At 40.4% G+C, this 13,168-nt stretch overlaps 1 protein-coding gene across 9 annotated transcripts in view; it reads right to left on the bottom strand.

Moving 5' to 3' along the window:
• abi1a (abl-interactor 1a) overlaps positions 1-13,168 on the bottom strand; it is a 142,733-nt gene that overhangs the window by 10,806 nt on the left and 118,759 nt on the right. For 5 of the 9 annotated variants that reach the window (XM_038798174.1, XM_038798172.1, XM_038798173.1 and 2 more), the window contains 2 exons: positions 8,849-8,949; positions 6,067-6,243 (listed from right to left, as the gene is read on the bottom strand). In XM_038798174.1, the coding sequence (XP_038654102.1) occupies positions 6,067-6,243; positions 8,849-8,949 (278 nt within the window). Of the gene's footprint in view, positions 1-6,066; positions 6,244-8,014; positions 8,090-8,848; positions 8,950-13,168 lie in introns of all 9 variants that reach the window. The other 4 variants (XM_038798168.1, XM_038798171.1, XM_038798167.1 and 1 more) reach the window with 2 other exon arrangements.

Raw genomic sequence — 13,168 nt, forward strand, 5'->3', positions numbered from 1 at the left:
AACACAGACACGTTGGAACAACACAGTGAGGGGCAAAAGGAAAAAGGCAAAGACAAGCAGCTGTCAATCACATACATTGAGTCACAAGGAGAACATACAATTGCTTAATGAAGCAGTGCAACCTCATTCTTCCAAGTATAGGAATAAAGGTTTCAGAGAAACTTTTTAAGGAACTGTATTTGATAGGGTGTTATAGTGTTACAAGTGTTACATTGGAAATATCATATAACGACTTGATTTTTACACCCAAAACAAGACCAATACTAAACATTTATCGGAGTAGATAAGGTTCCACTGCAACATTTATGAATGCAAGTTAACCCACCCCAAATTTTAGATGAAGTACAAAGCATAAAAAGGAAAAAGCTCCATTTCCCCAGGACAGAAACAGATGTTCCAGGATATAGATATATTGCGCTAACTGTTAGAAGGAGCTATCCTGCTGAAGATATGATCATTAATCAAGATATATTAATGAATACATTGGTATAACAGCACAATAAACTAAAGCATTGGACTTAATGAGAACCAACTTGGAAGAGTTCGTTGATGGCGTTCACATGCATTTTCTGCCATTGTCCTTCGAGATGGTAGGTGGTACAATTTAGAGGGTGCTGACGAAAGAACCTTGGCAAAATGCTGCAAAGCGCAAGTGTAGATGGTGCACATTGCAGGCAGAGTGTACCAGGGTAAAGACAGTGAAATTGGTGTAGATCAAGCAGGCTGCTTTGTCCTGGATGGCATCAAGCTCTAGTTTTTCTGGGGCTGCACTCATTCAGGCAAGTGGAGCACACTCCATCACACGACAGGTACCTTGTAGATGGGCAAGCTTTGGGGAATCAGGCAAGTCACACAACATATAATTTCCTGCCTCCCACCTGCTCTTCTAGCTGGTATTTATATGGCTGGTAAAGTTCAATTTCTGGTCAGTGGTAAACCCCAGGATGTTGATGGTCAGAATTCAATAATTGTAATACCATTGAATGGAAAGGAGAGATGGTTAGAGATTGGAGGTGGCCATAGTCTGGCATTTGAGAGGTATGAATGTCACTTGCCCCTTATTAGCCCAAGTCTGCATGCTGTCCAGATCTTGCTGCAACTGGACACAGACTGTTTCAGTCTGAGGATTTGTGAATAATGCTAAATATCAGTGAACATCCCAACTTCTGACCATATTATGGGAAGGAAGGTCATTGGTTAAGCTGAAGATGGTTGGGCCTCGGACACTGCCCCGAAGAACTCCTGCAAGAATTTCTTGGGGCCGAGATGACTAAGCAACAACCATCTTCCTTTTGTCACATTCAGCAATCTGTGCATAATAACTGCTAAGAACCAGGTTGACATTACTGGTCATCAAGAAAAAACCGTCACAAATTAAAATGGAGTAATTATCATATTAGGCCTGGCAAGGCGAATGTACTTTTGAGAAGTCAAATGTGAAAGGCCAAAGTCCAAAGCGTAGGATGCTAACCAGACTAGAATAGGGAAAGCATGAAACATATTTAGAAAAAAGTTTGATTTTAAAAGGACTAAGATCAGTAGGAAAAGTTCTGAAGCTTTGAATTCAAGGAAGAGCTGTCCATGGGAGGGCGAACAGGGTCATGTAGAATGGCAGTTACAGCACAGCAAGAGGAGGAGAAGGAATGTGTGTTTTTCTGGGACATTGGCCAGAATTTTCCAGCCGTTCATGGCAGCAGGATCTTCCGATCCCACCAACGGTGCACCCCCGCTGCAGGATTTCCAGTGGGGAGGGGTAAATTCAACGGGAAACCCAGCCAACCATAAGATCCGCCACCAGCCAATGGCTGGCCACATCCACTGCCACGAAACACAGCGGGTTGTGTGAAAATCCCACCCATATTATCTGATGGATTGGAGTTTTAAAACTATACTGTGCAATGTGAGGTCTTAAGAGTTTTAATGAAACCCAATTCTGTAAGGCCGTCAGTATTATTGAAGGGAAAATAAATTATTGGCAATTGGATGGCATTTAAAGCTTTAAAAAAGTACTTCCTACAAAGGGTTAGATTAAGTAAATATCCTGAATAAGCGGTCAAACATCATAGCTCCTTGAACTTCAAATGTTTGAGCACAGGATCTGCATTGTTCTCGTGTGCACATTTTTAAATATGTGGGGAAATGCATCCGAAAAAAATTCCTTTTTATTTCAGCTGGTAAGTTAATGCTAATTAAAAATGCAAACATCAACATCACTCCTGGCAGTGAGGTCACAAGGTTCCAGAGATCGCAAATCTAAAATGGTACTTTTGCAAAACACTGATATTCAAAAATATAAGCCTAATCTTAAACAGTGAACCCTGCAAATTGCAGACAATTTAGGAAATGGTATCAGCTGTCTTTTTTGTAGGCATGCTTATTTTCAAGACATTCATTGTATATACTGCAAGATTTCCTGACAATCTTGGAAGAACCAGCTGAGATGATCAGTACCTAACCAACTATAATGTTAAAAATGCCCCTTCTCACACACCAGCATTCAGCTCTGTTCATATAAGTTTTGTCATCCAAATAGCCACACAATTCAAACCACTCACTCTTGGAAGCAACATGCAACTTCAGTAATGAACTGTGTTTCAATTATATAAGAGTGCCCATCACTCTACAAATCATAGACAAAGACGTGGGACAACTATCCACCATCACCCCATAAAGCCACAGATCCTCAAAAGTTGATCCACCATCAGAAGCAGAGGAAGAGATGATGCATGGTCAGAAAACAGAGTTACCAGCAGATGCTGCAAGAGCATATTGAAGTGGCACTGGGGTAGGAAATGATATAACAATCACTGTTCAAATGCATTTTCCTTATTGGGGAGGCTGGTGAGTTTTGTGAGCATTGAGCAGCAGGTTTTGTGGAAGAAATGAATAAAGGATCATCCATTAGACAAAAGCAAGCATCCATAACAGCATGATGTTTCTATGATAATGCCGTGCAAGCATTCAACTGCAAAGAGAGTGCGGTTTCTCTGCTGTTATGGATGTTGGATACTTTTCCACATTCCACAAAGGCTGTTTCTTTCACAAAAGATGCAGCCACCTTGCAATAGGTGTCCAGTATTTTGCGCCCCAGTGAGTTACGTTGCTAAGTTTGGTGAAGTGAAGACTGTCCATAATTTATAATTGATAAGTGTGGTTTCAGAACTTCTCTCTTTAACCATACAAGCTTAAAAGGTTTCTCAGTAATAATTTTGCAGATGTCGGTTTGTACCCGTTACACTGTAATTGCAAAATGGTACATGAACACTGCTGTACCCGAGCTAAACTGATTTACCAAAATATTGAGCAACTGGATTTTTCATGTTTAGAAAGATTAAAAACTTGTATGCCAACTTAAACAAACAGTCAGACTAGTGTGACTGCAGTGAATTCTAGAGAACACATATAGAAAACAGCATGAAAGAGGTAACATAAATAATAATAATATATAAAAATCTGAAAAGAGCCACACAATTCAAAGGGTTATAGCTGGACAACAGATGCTTTTGAGAATAACCATGGCTGGCATAACTGTATACCAAGGAGGCAGACATGCTTCTCTTGCACATAAACCAAAATCATTATTCCATTTTGCGGAACTGAAATGTCAACTTTATTTTGAAGAACAATACTTCCCCATAATCACAAGATAGCATTCTGGAAAAGGTAAAAAATGTAAAAAGGTGCAACTTCACTTCACCTTAGTATCATCTTTTATTGACTGGTAATTTTTTCTTGCTAAAACCTTGGGGAACAGTTTTGTTTTTAATTTCATTACAGTAGATACTCTTTTCCTACTCAATCTGTAATGTTTCGGAAATCTTCACAGGACCATGAAATAAATCAGGATTTATAGAAGTGCTCAGTTAAATACTCACCCTTCTTTCAGAAGTGAAATTATCACCTACAGTCACTCACGTGAATTAATACATCATGGTTAAGTGACAGTGGTATGGCCAATCATTTCTATTCTGCTTTGATTTAAAAATATAATGGACAGGGCTTCACGAAGCCTATTTACTGTCAGAATTAAGCAAAATCTTTATTCTCGAGCCTAGCAAAACTAGCAACGCTCTACTGGACAGAAACCCTTGCATTTGAATACTTTCCAATGATTAGTTAGCTGATGTTAACTATGATCGCACCAGTCGATTTAACTGGGGTGAACAGCGAGGGTTCCTGCTCCCGATTGCCTGAACATCCTAACTCACACTATTACCCCAGTGCTCAATGACCTACAGTAGTAACTGGTTAAGCAATGCCTCTATTTCAAAATCATCATTCCTAGGTCGGTTAAGTCCTGTAGTCCTACAACCCTCCAAGATATCGGAGCTTCTCCAATTCTAGCCGAACTGCATCCCTTGTTTCAGGTGTCGTCATTGGCAGTCATGTCTTCACCTGTCAAAAACCCGAGCTCCAAAATAGCTCCTTTAACACCTTCATTAAAATCAACCTCTGGCAAAGCTTTGAATCATTTGACCCAATATCTCCCTTGTGTATGTCAATTTTTGAAAATGCTCCTGTGAAGTACTTTCAGGTGTTTTACTATGTTAAAAGCCACTCTATAACGGACTGTTTTAATTTTCTGATTAGTGATCGGAGTTGAACCAGAGATCCCTACTCATTTGACCAAAGTTCTATTGGTTCAGGGCAGCACGGTAGCACACGTGGCTAGCACTGCGGCTTCACAGCGCCAGGGTCCCAGGTTCGATTCCCCGCTGCGTGACTGTGCGGAGTCTGAACATTCTCCCAGTGTCTGCTTGGGTTTACTCTGGGTGCTCTGGTTTCCTCCCACAGTCCAAAGACGTGCGGGTTAGGTGGATTGGCCATGCTAAATTGCCCTGTCCAAAAAGGTTAGGAGGGGTTATTGGGTTTTGGGGATAGGGCAGAAGTGAGGGCTTAAGTGGGTCGGTGCAGACTCGATGGGCTGAATGGCCTCCTTCTGCACTGTATGTTCTATGTTTGACTTTGCAGAAGTGCAAATATGCATCGGCATAAAATTTAAGCCATTACAATTTTCCCTCGACCTTAAAACTGGTCACTTTTTTTTTTAAAAAGCAGATGGTGAGCTTACTGAAAACAAATTAGATCGCTGCAAAAAGAATTAAAGTCATTTCAACAAAAAAAAAAGCTTTACATAATTACAAATGGAGAAGCTGCCTTGGCAAACTGCTCAGTTATCATGAGAGTTGTACATTCCATTGGCTTAATGCAAATTTTGCATATGGGTGCAAACAAGCTGGTTTGCTGACTCCAAGTCAGACCCATTATAGCCAAACCACCAATATAAATCAGGTGATTCGTCATTTTTGATACGCAGGTTTATTTTGGGCATGCATTATAAATGTGATGATTCAAAGAAAGCCTTTTAAAGCAGTTGCAATTGCAAATCCATCAGTTATGTGTAATGCTGGAAATGTAGTGATCCAGCCAACTGAAGCATGTACATGCTTCTAATATTTAGAAAACTTAGCTGTCACTGAACAGCTGCCTGTTTCCCTGCTGGGATATTTTCTCCTGCCACCCCAATGACTTCCAAGCATTCAATTTCACAGAACCGCCCATACAAAAAAAAAGAAACAGACATAGAAACATGGTTTGGAATTTATGCTGCAGAACAGTGAAACTTGGAATGCTAGTACGATATGCTCTGCAGTCTACTGTTGACTAAGCCATCTAAAATAGTTCACAGCCAGTTTACTTTGGGTGGGGTCTAACAACCTGTTTTAAGAATACTTTGTTCTAAAAATCCACTTCCACCACATGTCAGGAACAATTTTCTCTTCCCCAAGAAAATTGCTGCTGCATATTTAAAAATCTAATTTCAGTGCTCAACAATCTGCTGAGGATTCCAATCATTTCAGGCAACTCAGGAAGATAGATATGAGCAAAGTATAGGTCATACAGAACTGAACATACAACCCATGCTACAAAGTCAGAATTTTACCAAGCGTAGAAAGATTCATGACACAATAAAGATAACTAAATATGCATTGCATTGAGAGCTAATTAAGGTGTCATTCAATGAGCATCGTATATTTAGAAGCAGTATTAAAATAAAAGCCTTACTTGAATTTTGAGCATAGAGAGGGCCACCATTAACATGAGGCTGCACAGAAAACTGAGAAGTCACCGAAGGATTTCGCCTGAAGCCCCCAGAAGATGCCGTAGAGGTGGTGGAATTATGCCGAGAGATCTGTCTGGTCATGGTACTGTACTGGGAGCTAGGAGCCGAACCAGGGCCAGCTGAAAGCATTAAAGTCACAGCAGGGGAGGAAAGAAGAAATATGCATTATTCCATAATTTCTGAAAGGCAGATTTGATTGGTGAAGAAAATGTGATTCCTTGAACCAGCCAGAGCAGAATAAATAAAGTGAGGGGACAGAATTAAGTTTCAGTTTAATCATACTCGTGCAAGACCTGAAATTCCTACAAGTTCCACTAAAATCAATTGACAGTTTCCTCACTCAAGAAAAGTCCCTTCTTCCATTCTGTCACAGATCCTGTTCGGCGTTGCATTTTTAGGAAAATCATAAGACATCAGGCGATATATACTTTAGCCATTCTTCAACCATATTTTGCAAGATTTCCAAATTTCCTGTTGATTCTGAACATGTTATGAGTATGCAACTCGAAAAAATGAATTCTCACTATACCATCACCAACACCAAATAAAGGTGAAAGCAACAAGCAGGTAAGATTAGAAGCTTTGTACGTTGTAAAAGAATAGGCACTTAAAATTCAAAGACAGATGAAGGACGGATACCTTCAATGTGAATCGATAACTCTATAAAAGCATATGTGCATTTAGGACAGGTCTTTAAGGACTTTGATCCTTGTTAGTGTCCTGCAGCAATAGGATATTCTTCCAAAATTGATTTGGCAAAAAATAAAACTATCCATATCCCACCACGCCCCCAAAATCAGTAGTTCGCCAAAGGGTTCTAAAACCTAGCAAGGAATGTTGGCAGTCACAAAAATGTTATTTATTTTTCTTGCCAAAAGCTAACTTAAAAAATGAATGCTTCTAGACAAAGGTGTTTTTTTTCTACTTCTAGGAGTAGTTGGGTAAACTATGCGTCCAAGAAACGTTACACGCTCAATGTCCAGTCTCGGAGGATGGCACAGTAGTTAGCATGGCTGCCTCACAGCGCCAGGAACCCCAGGTTCAATTCTGGCCTTGGGTGGCAGCATGGAGTTTTCACGTTCTCCCAGAGTGTGCTGGGTTTCCTCCAGGTGCTCCCATTTCCTCCCACAGTCCAAAGAGGTGCAGGTTACGTGGATTTGCCATGTTAAATTTCCCCTGGTGTCCAGGGATGTTCACAGTTACAGGGATAGGGTGGGGTAGGCAGGGGTGGACCTAGGTAGAGTGCTCTTTCAGATCATCGGTGCAGACTCAATGGGCCGAATAGCCTCCTTCTGCACTGTAGAGATTCCATTGAGTTAGTTTATCTCATCTGGATGGTCTGTTGGGAACTCTGCCTGAGCTCGCTCTCTCCTCTTTCTCTTCGTAAGAAAAGAAAAAAACCTCAAATTGGCATATGAGCATTGGGCAAGGACAAAATTAAGCTCGGGAATGTTGGTTCCCACATTCAAAACACTCCCTAGAATCACAAAAATGAATCAATTCATAAATGGTCATTTAGGCAAGGTCTAAAGACCATCAACTTGTGAAACCATCAAGAAGTCAGCACTTGAAAAACAAAACTGGTCAGTCAGACAAAGATAGGCCTGGCTTTAGTTGATAAGTTAATATTTTATAGTTTTAAGAAGTTCCTGAACAGAAGTTCCTGAACAGTTCATCATACCTGAGCCAGTGGTAACCCTATTTCAAAGACACTAACATGGATTAAAAGTACTTGGAATACTACTAGCAGTTCCTTATAACCCAAAACCATTCGATCAAAGTTTTAGTCATTGTAACCCATTGAAAATCAGCACCATTTTTTCACATCCATTATAAGTTAGCTGTGAAAGGACAAATGAATGAGTAGCTCCAAGCAGCAGCCAGTCTCACCTACGAAACTGCCCACTGGTAGTGGAGGTGGTGGTGGCGGCAGGGAAGGGGCTCCAGCAGGGACAGAATATGAAGCTAACAAAAAAAAGTCAAAAAAGTGTGATTATAACCATTTACCAAATAGTTCTTTATAAACATCAAATTTCAGGAAATCAAATGCCACTGGACAAAAATTATAATATTGGCTAAGCCAAGACCACAAATATATATGGCACATCACTTGAACATCTGGGAGTGGGTGGTGACAAGAGGTCCATTTGGTAATGAGAAAATCGGCACAGAATGGGTTCTCTCTTGCAAACCCATTGTTCTACCTGAAGCACAACTTTGGTTATAATATTGCAAGAATACAATAAACAGGGGCACGTTGGAACAAATGGTCCATTAAGCCTGCTCCGTTATTCAATACCATCACGGCAGATCTTCTGTCTCAACTCCACTTTCCTAGCTGCTATTGATATCTTTAATTCCTGGGGGAGGTCAGAAATCTATCTATCCCAGCCTCAAATATTTTCTACGTTGGGGCATCCTTGACCCTTTGAACTAGACAATGCCAAAACTTTGCAACTTTTTGGCAATGTTTCCTTATCCCAGTCCGAAACGATTGACCCCTATTCCCCATTAGCAACTCAGGCCAATGACCTTCCAATGAAAGTGCATCAACCAGAAACAACATGAACATTTTCAGCATTTTTTGTTTTTCATTCAATATTGTTGAAGTTTGTTACAACTACACTAAAGTACAGGGCAATTAATTATCAAAACCAACTTTTTAAATCAGGCTCTTAAGCATGCACCATAAATTAATCTGTTAAGTATTAGAAGTTTACTGACCTGGCAAAAGAGTAGGTGGTGAGGGAGTAGGCACAGCAATAGGAATGCCTATACTGCTGCTTCCACTATTTTCTCGACTTCCACTTCCTCCGCTGCTCCCACTAAAGGCAAAAAAATTAAAAATGATCAGGTAACAACAATTTCACCCCCCCCAAACACCTATCCTAAATGCAAAATCTCCTGTTACTAAGAGCTGCTGTATTTCAGCCACAGATACACATGCAAGTCTCAGTCTCAGCTGGCTAATCAACCAGAGGCATAACAATCAAAGTTGACCCTGTCCTCGCTGCATACACATGTGCATTTCCAGCTCACCATTTTCAAACCTCCACAAAAGAGTGCAGAGGCCAAATAGCTCCCCTTCCTGTCTGCAGAGGTCAGCAAACTCAGCATAGATGAGACCTAATCAGGGTGCTTTCTGACAAAAGAGCTAGGAGCAGGAATAGGCCATCTGGCCCCTCAAGCCTGCTCCACCATTCAATGAGATCATGGCTGATTTTTTTGTGGAGCTGATTTCAGCTCCACTTTCCGGCCTGAACACCATAACCCTTAATCATGTACCATTTGACAGTTTTTCATGCTCCTCCCCAAAAAAACAAGGATTTTGACTCGAGTCCAGAAATCCTTCACAGATTGTAGTATGGCATGATACATGCACATGATTTACTGAAGAAAGTATTGGACCATTAAGAGTTGTGGCTTCCTGAAGGTCACAAGCGAAAAAGGCTAAATTTAGACTACAGCAGATTGTATTAACTTTTCTCTTCTGCTCAACTCAATGTGGCACAGCTGACAACACGTGCAACTATACGCTGTCAGGTGAGAATTACTGTATCTCATTTATGCATTACATTTAATAAAGTGCTGTAAATCACTAATATTTTCAGAACAAATCTAATAAAATAGTCCATGTTTCCCTGTATTCATTCAAAGCTGCATTTTTCTTAACAGGGGATGGAGTTCCAGCCAGGCACTGAAAGTGGCAAATTGATTGGCTTAATTCATATTACAGCCAACCGGAGAGCTAGAGCCAAACAGATTTTGTTTTTGATCAAGTAAAAAATAAAAACAGACATGAAAATTGTTAATTGCACACAAACATTTAAGTTCACACCCCAGTGCAGGATAACTGTATAAAATTCAGGCTGATGTTCCAATACAAATCAATTGTGTGGGAGAGTTCTGTTGTCAGATGCCATTCTTTGACTGATATTTAAAACATAAGATTCTACTTATGTCAATGGATATTGAAGCTGCACAATGTAGATTGATCTAGTGGGTGAGAGTCAATGTTTCTTCTGTAATTATCCATCATTAACAACTCAACTAAGTTGTTGATCCACAATAGTCTTAAATACCAGGGCCCCACAAGACTGCATTCTTAGCCCCCTACTATACTTCCTATACACACAAATGTATGGCAAAATTTGGCTCCAACTCCATCTACAGGTTTGCTGATGACACGGCCATAGTGTGTCAGATCTCAAACAATGAGTCAGAGTACCAAGTGAACCTAGTGGCGTTGTGCAATGACAACAATCTCCCCTTCAGTCAGCAAAATAAATGAGCTGGTCATCGACTTCAGGAAACAAAGTGCTGTACACACCCCTGTCTGCATCAATGGTACCAAGGTGGAGATGGTGGGCAGCTTCAAATTCCTAGGTGTGCACATCACCAATAATCTATCCTGGCCCACCCATGAAGATGCTTCAACCAAGAAAGCACAAATGAGCCTATACTTCCTCAGGAAACCAAGGAAATTCAGCATGTCCACATCTACTCTTAGTAATTTTTACAGATGCATCATAGAAAAGCATCCTATTTGGCTGCATCACAGCCTGGTCTGGCAACTGCTCGGCCCAAGACCGTAAGAAGCTAGAGTCTTAAGTCACAGCCCAGTCCATCACGTGAACCCGCCTCCCATCTATTGACTGTCTGAAGCTCCCGCTGCCTTGGGAAAGCAGGCGGCATAATCAAACACCCCTCCAACCCAGGTTATTCTCTCTTCCGACCTCTTCCATCAGGCAAAAGATACAAAAGTCTGAGAACATGCACTAATAGATTCAAAAAAAAATTCTTCCTTGCTGTTACCAGACTCCTGAATGATCCTCTTATGGGCTGAACTATCTTTCTACGTATCTTCTGTAATGTTTAGCACTATACTCCATATATTTTGCCTGATGTCTATGTCTACGTATTTACATTGCGTATTTATTGTATGTCCTTTTTTTCATGTATGGAATGATCTGCCCAGACTGTGTACAGAACAATACCTTTCACTGTACCTCAGTACACGCGAAAATAAATCTAAAACTAAGCAGGATTCCTGTGTATGCTCTGAAGAAGTCATGCAGACTCTCAACTTGACTGCTTTTCTCTCCAAAGTTGCTACCAGGCCTGAGTTTTTCCAGGTTTGTTTTTATTTAAATGTATGAAAAATGGCTGGTGCATCAATGACCATACTTCAAAGCAATTAATCATCTGTGAGGCACTTGGAGCATGAGAGAGACAATGTATTATGTAAACACAATATTTAAGACAATAAATGGCAAGAACAACAACCTTAATCTACTGGGTAAACAAAACATGAAACTTATTCTCGGCTTCAGGAGAAACATTTTACCCTTGGACATTACTATTTTCCATACCCATTATTCATCGAATGATTAAGGGAGACCAAATTTGTGGTTAATTCAGTGTTGTGGTTCCATGTTTATTGAGAACTTCCATCAGTTGTTTTGTCAATGCTCTGAAAGGAATGAAGTGTATCTGGTGGAATTGAGAAACACACTCAAGGGTCACAAGCAGGAATATTTGAGCTAAAATTGTCCCCAACCATCACAGTTCTTGTTCATGATGCTTAAACCTGGGTGTTCTGTAATTCAAGCTGGGAAACATTTTTCATCAGTGAGGAATGCAGCCGTTTTACATATTGCAAAATGCCAGCCTAAGAATAAAGCTTATGGTATAGGCTAATGATATGAAAATGACATGCAGCAGAGACTGATTCATCCTTCTGGCGACTTTGTTGCAAAATCCATACCCAAATGGTAATTACTAACCTGTCTAGGACACATACCGAATCAATAGGCACTAAATGCTCGCTAGACCTGATATAATCAGGTACTATTTGCGTACAGATTTAAACTACTTACTCTCATCACAATTGCACATATTTTACGAATGTGGTCAAAGAGAAATTTGATGTTCAATTATCTGCTACACCCAAATTTTCAAAGGGAGACCAGAGAGACAGAATATAAAGTACTGTATTAATTTACCGTGAATAGAATTGGTGTCCGAAGCTGGAGCAGAGACTGAAGATATTACAGGGGGGTGTTAACAACAAGTCCATGGTTAAACCTGTTATGCGAGGGAGATATTAGGAAATGGGAGTCCAGAAATGGGACCGAAGATGTAGTAGGCAATTTTGGGGTTAAAGAGACTGAGGGGGAAAAACTGCTAGCACAGAGTCAGAGAGATACGCCCACACCTGGCATGAGTTACATTGCCCCATTCAGATTTAAATGAGTTAGTGGGAATACACAGGATGACCCACTTCAGCAAGAGCGAGTCACTCAAGATCCATTGTCCTTTGGGGCACGCCCTGTCTGACATTTCAGAATCGAATGGCCTTTGTCCATCAATGGGACATTAGTTGTGTATCAATAGCATGGCTGTTCTTTTGTATAAACATGATTGGTTCAAGTCTGGAAACCAGAGGAGAACCTTTGTTTTAGGGACTTGGTGGAGCTGAGAGAGAGGGAGAAATAATCCTGTTTTGAACAGGTACAGGAAGGTGGTTTTGGAAAGCGACCGAGAGCAGCCATGAAAGTTGCCACCGAGGCAGGCTTTGGAAAGGAGAATCTCCCTAACAGCAGAAAAATTGCTACGCAAATGCAAATATTGCTATGCTGACCTGTGTAAGTGGAATGAAAGCTGCATGTTAATTTCAAGAGCTTGTTTAATGGGAATTCATGTGTTAAAGTTAAGAAACTAATGCATTCTGTTATTGTTAGGGTTGAAGTTTAAAAGCTTAAATACTGTTTTTATTTTGTTTTAATAAAGCTTGCTTTATAAAATAACCATGCCCTATTTCTTATATTAGCATTCCTGGAATGAATCTATCTTTCAGCACTGCATTAAAAACTTCAAAAATTATGGTTCTGGTCTAGTCTCTTAGCCACATTTGGGAGCTGACCAGGGGCCTGTAAAACCACAACTCAAACAAGTCACACTCTGTTCAGGTTAGGTTGAATATGCAGCCAGTTGGAGAAATAGAAACATGGGCAGGGGTAAATGTTTCTGGCTTTGCTCTTA

Source organism: Scyliorhinus canicula, chromosome 5, assembly GCF_902713615.1.
Source record: "Scyliorhinus canicula chromosome 5, sScyCan1.1, whole genome shotgun sequence".
Taxonomy (NCBI): Eukaryota; Metazoa; Chordata; class Chondrichthyes; order Carcharhiniformes; family Scyliorhinidae; genus Scyliorhinus; species Scyliorhinus canicula.